Source organism: Corylus avellana, chromosome ca3 (assembly GCF_901000735.1).
Source record: "Corylus avellana chromosome ca3, CavTom2PMs-1.0".
Lineage (NCBI taxonomy): Eukaryota > Viridiplantae > Streptophyta > Magnoliopsida > Fagales > Betulaceae > Corylus > Corylus avellana.
Window position 1 is genome coordinate 37,132,476 of NC_081543.1, and position 7,126 is coordinate 37,139,601.

Below are 7,126 nucleotides of genomic sequence, written 5' to 3' on the forward strand. Positions count from 1 at the left end.
AATAAAATTAACTTAACATCTGATTTTACATGTATTTTTAAAAATACAAGTGAAAATAACGTATTTCAAGAAAAAATGATAAATTAATATATTGAAATTCTTACTGCCGCGTGCCTAGTTTAAAGTAAAACTTTTGTTATTTGCAAATTCTCTTTTTTCTTGTTGGGCCAGATTTCGTTAGACTACTAATCTGGCCTATTACCACAGCCTTGAACCCATGAGGATACATTTTCTGTTTTCCTTTTTCAAATTCATCTTATCCAACTTTATAAAATATTTGTTGATATTTATTTTTATATATATAAAAAAAATCTTAAAATAGATATTACAATCAATCTAGAGCCAAAACGATTGTTTTATGGTATTTTCCTCGTGGTTATAATTTTTTGTTTTTTATTTTTTTTCAGTTTCTATGTTTGTCTCTTTTTTTTATCGGTTCATATTCTGTATTTTCCTTTTTGTCTTGGAAACCATCCCCATTAACGACCTCCGTGAAATCAGTCTCCAGTACAAGTGCGGACAGAAAAAATTTCACCCAGAAAACGGAAGGTAATCTCTCTCTCTCTCTCTCTCTCTCTGTGGTTACGTTGCTGGGATTATGGAAAAACAGTTTACCTGGAGTTGGATGGTTAAGCACATAGTTTGTTTTTCCAAAACTAAAATGAAGAAATTGGTTCTAATTCCATTAAAAAGGATATCTTTTTTCTAGTGTCAGCCTCTGGGTGTTTTTGTTTTATTAATATGTGGATTTAATTTGCGTTTGAAAGCTTAATGGAAAGCAAAATGGTCTGTTGCAATTTTTTGATTGTAAATATTATAACTTTAGGATTGTAAGAGGGTATTTTCGTATAGGCATCAATACCCAGGAGCTGGAATTTGAAGGTGATGCTTCAGAAGTGCAATAATCACCGGTTGAGGATTTATAATAATGTTGGTTGTTTTGATAGTTGTACATACATAAATGAATACAGGCGTGCATACGTAAATGAGTCTGTTAAGGTTTGTGCTGGAAATTTCTCAAACCTTAGACTGTAACTTGTATGAAATTGCTTATGAATGGGACATCTTAGTGTACTTTATATGGAGCAAAGTTGCCTTAGTTGTCGTGTTCAAGTGAGAATACTTTTTTGAAGAGTTGGGCATTGAAACTAACTTATAAAAGGACATGGTCTTGTCAATGTCAAAGAAAAATGTCATGGGTTGCAAAAGTGTATACTTTGCTAAGACTATGTTAAAAGAATGAGTTATGGTTTCTAGGAATATGGTGAAAAGGTTGAGCATGTAGACATATGTGAATTATATGGCCAAAGCTCCAGCTTAGATGGATCTTCCTCCCCTTGTAAGACCGATATTGAGGGTGAAGTCATATCTCACCAATCAATGTGCGTGTGAATTGTTTGGGATTATTTGGATTATTGAAGATGTATTAGACTAGTGGGATGATGCAATGGTTACCATAATTTAAGTGCTGAGATGAGGAATATGAGAGAGATGGATGGATAAGCAAGGAAATTGTTGTCTTGGTATAGTTGGGCTTAAAACCGGTTGCCTGAGTGCAAGTTACATCTTTGTTCCGAGTTACGGAAGTTGGGTCTTTTAAGTATCAGGCTGATAACATATTATTTGGCAGATCACAATGGTGACACGCAGTCACAAAATAGGCTTCAAGGTTACAGCCATTTTTTAGGGATTGGATGGATGCTGGTAGTTTCCCAGCTGGCATTTGGGATGAGGGTCATAGTACTTGCAAAGGTGAAAGGTAGTAGTATCAAGATTTTTCAGTCAATGAGAAATCCTTTTTTTTTTTTTTTGGCGCCTTTCAGAAGTGTTAACTGGGTGGGGGTACACAAATTTCTGAGCCTCAACTATAGCCACGAAGCCAAACATTCCCATTACTGCAGCATGATTAATGCAATTTTTTTATCAAGAAGCGTTACTTTTATGTAAGTTAGAGTCCCTGGCCCCTGCTGCCTGTCCAGGTACCTCAGGTTGGCATCAACATGAGTGTTTTGTGCCTTGTTTTGCAGCACTTTCAGGTCAGTGGCCATGGAGCACATTTCAACAGATTTGAAAAGCAGATTTGGCGAAAAGTTCTATGAACTCCCATGATGGGTAGCATCCTTAGTCCATGTGTATTAAGTACAATGTTGCATTCATGTTTGTTACAAACTTATTTTTCTGAACACCTTACAAAAGGTGCTCTTACTGGGAATTGCCTTTCTGGCTTACCTCAGGAGGAAAAGCCAATACAAAGATTCCAAACAATCAGTGAGAAATTATGTTAATTTAGTTCAAATCGACTGCTTACCGGCATTTGGTAGATGTTTATCTTATGAGCAGCTTATACACGCATCCCATACAACCTGATTTAAACATGGTAGTTTTGTGATACATGGGAAGCTCATGGTAACTTTTCTTTGAGGTGAAGGTGATTAAGCAAGTGGGGATGATGATTCCACCACATTTTGTATGAATTGTATATACAAGTTGTCCATTTGTATAGTATTATGTTTTTTCTGCGCAAAGTCATTTGTTAATATCTAACTGTGGAAGTGTCCTTAAAATTCATTGGTTTGATGATATTTTCATTCTCTAGATTTTGACATGAACTCTCTCCAGATATTGTCATATAGATTGCTATATCTTCCTCTTTGATTAGGCTCAAGATTGCATTGAAATAGTCTACAGGATACTATGATGGAATTTGAACGTTATTCTTTCTTTACATGCATAGACTATCCACAGTATTTATTTATTATTCTAGTTGATTTTCTGTGCAGGGATCAATTTGGGTTGTTCCAAGAAGGGAATTAAAATGAGTGATCATTATGAAAATGATGATTCTGCTTTGGTGGGAGAATTAGACCTTAACTTTTCAATTGATGAAGAAAAAAAGGTTCAAGATCATGTTGATGATAATTTAGCAAGAAGTGGTGAATTAAATGTGGATATGAATCAGCATGAGAAACTGGGTCCCCCCTCACTGCTTGCAGATTTTGCATATGACATCTCAAACTCTTCTCATGAAAAATCCTATCCTGTGCCAGATGAATTTGTTCATGATGATGTTGGGAGTACAAAATTTGACTATGATCATGAGAGGATTCAGTCTCCACTCAAGAACAACCATTACCAAGGTGAGATGGATGAATTGCATGGCAGTAATTTTCTTAACTCCTCTCATTTAAAGGCACAAACTTTTAGTATTAAGGGAACTGAAGATTCTGCTCATTCACAGGAGTCTCCTCTGTTGGCAGAGGGCAACCGGGGAGAACAAATGGAGAGAGATTCTGACCTAGGTAGGCCATCTGTCTATAAGGAGATAGAAGGGGAAGGTAGTGATACAGGACATTTGTTATCTTCCCCGAGGTCACTCTGGTCCAAAAATGAGCCTAAGAATGGAAACTTCTACCACTCCATAAACTCTCCAACTGAGAACAGAAAGCCTGACACGCTCCATTCTGGCATGCAATCTCCCAAGAGAACTCCCAGACTAGCGACATCATCTGTGATGGAGAACCAGATGCTGGTTTCTCCTGAAAGGTCTCCTTGCATTCGCCAATCACCCAGTGGTCATAAGCCACTGTCTTCTCAACAAGTATTTCAGGACCCATCATATTCACCCAGATCACATAGGCAGAAACATTCTTCACCTAAAAGGCAAGGCCTAGAAAAAGGGCTTCCATCCCAAGATCAGATATCTCCTGCTAGGAAAATTTCTGTTTCTCCACCAAGGTTGCGGAAAGGGTCCAGGCATAAGGATGATTCTTCTCGGAAGGGCATATCTGCATCACGAAAAACCAGTTACTCACCCTCATATGATCGAAGACGGGACAGATCAGTGTCAAGGTCACCCATTCGGCAAAGAGATTACAAGAGAAAATATCGTGGTAGATCTCGATCAAGGTCCCCATACTCAAGAGCTCATTATAGATCCCCAAGGTGAATTTATATCTCCATTTATGATAATATTTTTTTTACTGGAGCTTTATAAATGTTCAATACCCAATAGTTTGTTCCACTGAGAATTAGTGTTTTTTTTTTCCCTTGAATTCTCAAACTGAGGGTGTGAGTTTATATCATAATGTTACATTCTTTTGGCTAACAGGAGAAGGTTTTCCCCAAGACGAAGATCTCCTTCTGGAGATCATTCTCATCATCAGTCCGCTAGAAGAAGACCCTGGTCACCACCTCGTAATAGGAACACTGGAGTGGGGTTACCAGGTAGAAATTTGTTTGTTGCAGGTTTTAGCTTTTTGACTACTGAGAGGGATTTGGAAAGGAAGTTTTCTACATTTGGTCGTGTACGAGATGTTCGTATTGTTCGAGACAAGAGGTAAATATGTGAGGCAATTTTATATTTATTGAAAGAGTTTATTTAGATCTGCTGGCAAGGACATTTTGGAATTTCTTTCTTAATTTTCAAGTCTGATCTGCAAAATGGTTATCACTACACATCTTCCTATTTTAATTAATTGTACTGCTGGTTGGCTATTAGGAGTCTAAAATCTGATTTTGCATATACCAAGTGAAGTTTTATGCTATAGAAAGAGGTTCTAAACATGAATGGAGAGCTTTTTTGAAGTTTCATGAAACACATGTTAGCCCCAAAATTGAATTCAGAAGAAAGTAAAAAAGCTTGACGTGTGATGAGCAAATCCGTGAGTACCATTATATTTGTTCCAGCTACAACAATTGACTTGAGTATCAAATCACTTGTTAAGGAATGCACCATTATCAAATCATTCTCTGTTAGATTTTTTAACGGTGAGCAATGATACTTAGGTTGATGGCCACATCATATCCAATAACATTGGACATGTGTACATGTTGTTGAGTCAACACCAAATAACTTCACCACGAAATTTGGAAAATGGCACATATTAGAATTTTTTTTTTAAAAAAAAAAGGAAAAGAAAAAAAATGGGAGAAAAAAAGGAAAGTGTGGTTTGGGGTGGCCGAACCACCCCCCTCCTTTTCATTTTCATATTTTTGTTTGTTTTCTTTATTTATTTTTTTAATGATGTGGCGAAAACAATTGGTGATGACTCAACTACATGTACATGTGTCAAGATGTTATTTGATATGAAGTGACCACCAGTCTACGTGTCATTGGTTACTGTTTAAAAATCTAACTGAAGGAGTGTTTTGATAACGGTACATACCTTAAGGAGAGATTTGATGCATTTTAAATGGGAGTGATTTAATAAAAGGTCAAACTACAAGGACCTTGACAGCATTCTCCCAATTTTTTTTTAACATACCTAATAGAATGGAGAGCAGGTTTTCATTTCCCTGGTTTTGAAGATAGAATATGTTCCGTGGTTGAAACTAGGGGTGGGAGTCGGATAATTCAATTACGAAATTGGGGTTTTCGCATTTCGCACCGCTATTGTCGGTAAAGTCGAAATTTTCACCGACTTATTCCGCCAACTTTTTGTTCCGTTACCGAATAGCGGTTGGTAATGTCGGTCGGTAATGGTGGTAAGCAAAGAAATGGAAAATTGGTCAGCAAAGTCGATCGGTAAAGTTGGTTCTGTTAGAAAATGTTATTCCGCCTACCGAGCCGAGTTTGTCGGAAATAGAAAAAGTCTACCGCCTACCGGCCATCGGTTAAGCGGTGTCGGTAGGTGTCGGTCGGTTCTTTGTCGGTAGGCGGTTAATTTGCCCACCCCTAGTTGGAACATCTGCAAATGGAATCTGTGTCATGAATTCTTGTATCAATCTAACTTATGCTATTCTAAGTGGTTATCGCAATGTAAATGTTCAAGTAAGACTTGAGCTTTGTGAATTATGCATTTGAATCTATGTGACAGGTAGATTGTTTTAGAGAACTATTATGTGTCCTCTCATACAACTTTTTTAAAAAGCAGCCATTGAATCTGCAAGACCAACATAGATGAATGTGTCGATCCTACAAATTCAATGGCTGGTTTTTAAAAAAAGATGTATGGGAGAGGGACAAGAGAATGACTTTTAGACTTTCTCATTGTTTAACTCTTATATTCTTCTGTGAGTTGATTTTTTTTCTTCCCATTTCTTTGTTCTATATGTAAGGTCTGGGGATTCGCGTGGGTTTGGATTTTTATCCTTGGAAAGGGATGACGATGCAGATGCAGCAATCAGAGCCCTGGATGAGACTGAATGGAATGGTCGAATTATCCTTGTGGAGAAATCAAAATCTTGAGGGCCTTGAAGCTTTATGTGCTAGTTTATGATTTGGAACCTTGTTATCAAGTTATAATTTGTTGAATTCAGCCGTTTAGATTTGTTTCTTTACCTATGTTACCTCAATAGTATAGTACAAATTTGCATGGTGATTTTCACCCAAAAGAAAAGATTTTTGTCTTAACCAAAAGAAAGGATTTTAATGTGTTACTTGAGGGCTAACTTATTCCCATTGTGCATTACTTACTCATTATGGTGTGCAGGATATATTTTAGTTGGCAAGTATTTTTGGTTATTACATTAACGGATTTAGCCTAGGTGCTGGGAAAAAAACTATGCACATTTCCTGTAGTTTTCTGCATTGAAAGCCTGGAATTAAGTCATGAAATTTATAGAAGTTTATATAAGTAGCTACCCTGGAGGCTGGAGCCATTAAGATTCTGGTTGGTAGATCATCCTGTCCTACTCACGGCCATAAAGAGACACCCCCCATCTCTGGAGGGACAGGGTGTCCCTTTGAGCCTCTGCTAGACTTCAGGCCCTTGGGAGCTGGGAATCCATCATTTTTTAACAAATAAAGCTTGTTGTACATGTGATTTGTGAGGTAGACAAGCAGTTAGGAGATGTTTGGTTTCCTGGTGCATTTATGCTGTCAGCATATCAATTCAGTGAGAATGCTGATATGCTATGAACCATGTATAAAGTTTAAGGTCGCATCATTTTAGGTACAAAATTCTTGTCCACCAATACCTATCTTCGAACCACGATTTGATTACAACATTAAAAATATCGAAGCTTCTAAAGCCATATGGTGGGATTTTAACTTCCGTTTCATGAGGCGTGATTTACTATCGATTGAACTATTTCTTAAGGACCATATGCTGGGTTTTATATTTCTAAAATCTTTTAGGAGTAATTTTTTTTTTTTTTTTTTTTTTTTTTTTTTTAAAAAAAAAAA

The 7,126-nt window shown here is 36.9% G+C and overlaps 1 protein-coding gene across 3 annotated transcripts; it reads left to right on the forward strand.

The window, feature by feature from the left end:
* The first annotated feature begins 368 nt into the window (after window positions 1-368).
* Window positions 369-6,390, forward strand: LOC132175887 (serine/arginine-rich splicing factor SR45a-like). 3 transcript variants are annotated; one of them, XM_059587973.1, is made up of 5 exons: window positions 369-549; window positions 2,028-2,112; window positions 2,781-3,942; window positions 4,109-4,336; window positions 6,058-6,390. In XM_059587973.1, the coding sequence occupies exons 2-5, from the start codon at window positions 2,106-2,108 to the stop codon at window positions 6,185-6,187; spliced, it is 1,527 nt and encodes a 508-aa protein (XP_059443956.1). In that variant the 5' UTR covers window positions 369-549; window positions 2,028-2,105; the 3' UTR covers window positions 6,188-6,390. The 3 variants fall into 3 exon arrangements, with proteins under 3 accessions (XP_059443956.1, XP_059443957.1, XP_059443958.1); XM_059587974.1 differs by lacking the exon at window positions 2,028-2,112 and having other exon boundaries at window positions 370-549; XM_059587975.1 differs by lacking the exons at window positions 369-549; window positions 2,028-2,112 and having other exon boundaries at window positions 3,053-3,137; window positions 3,239-3,942.
* Window positions 6,391-7,126: the final 736 nt, after the last annotated feature.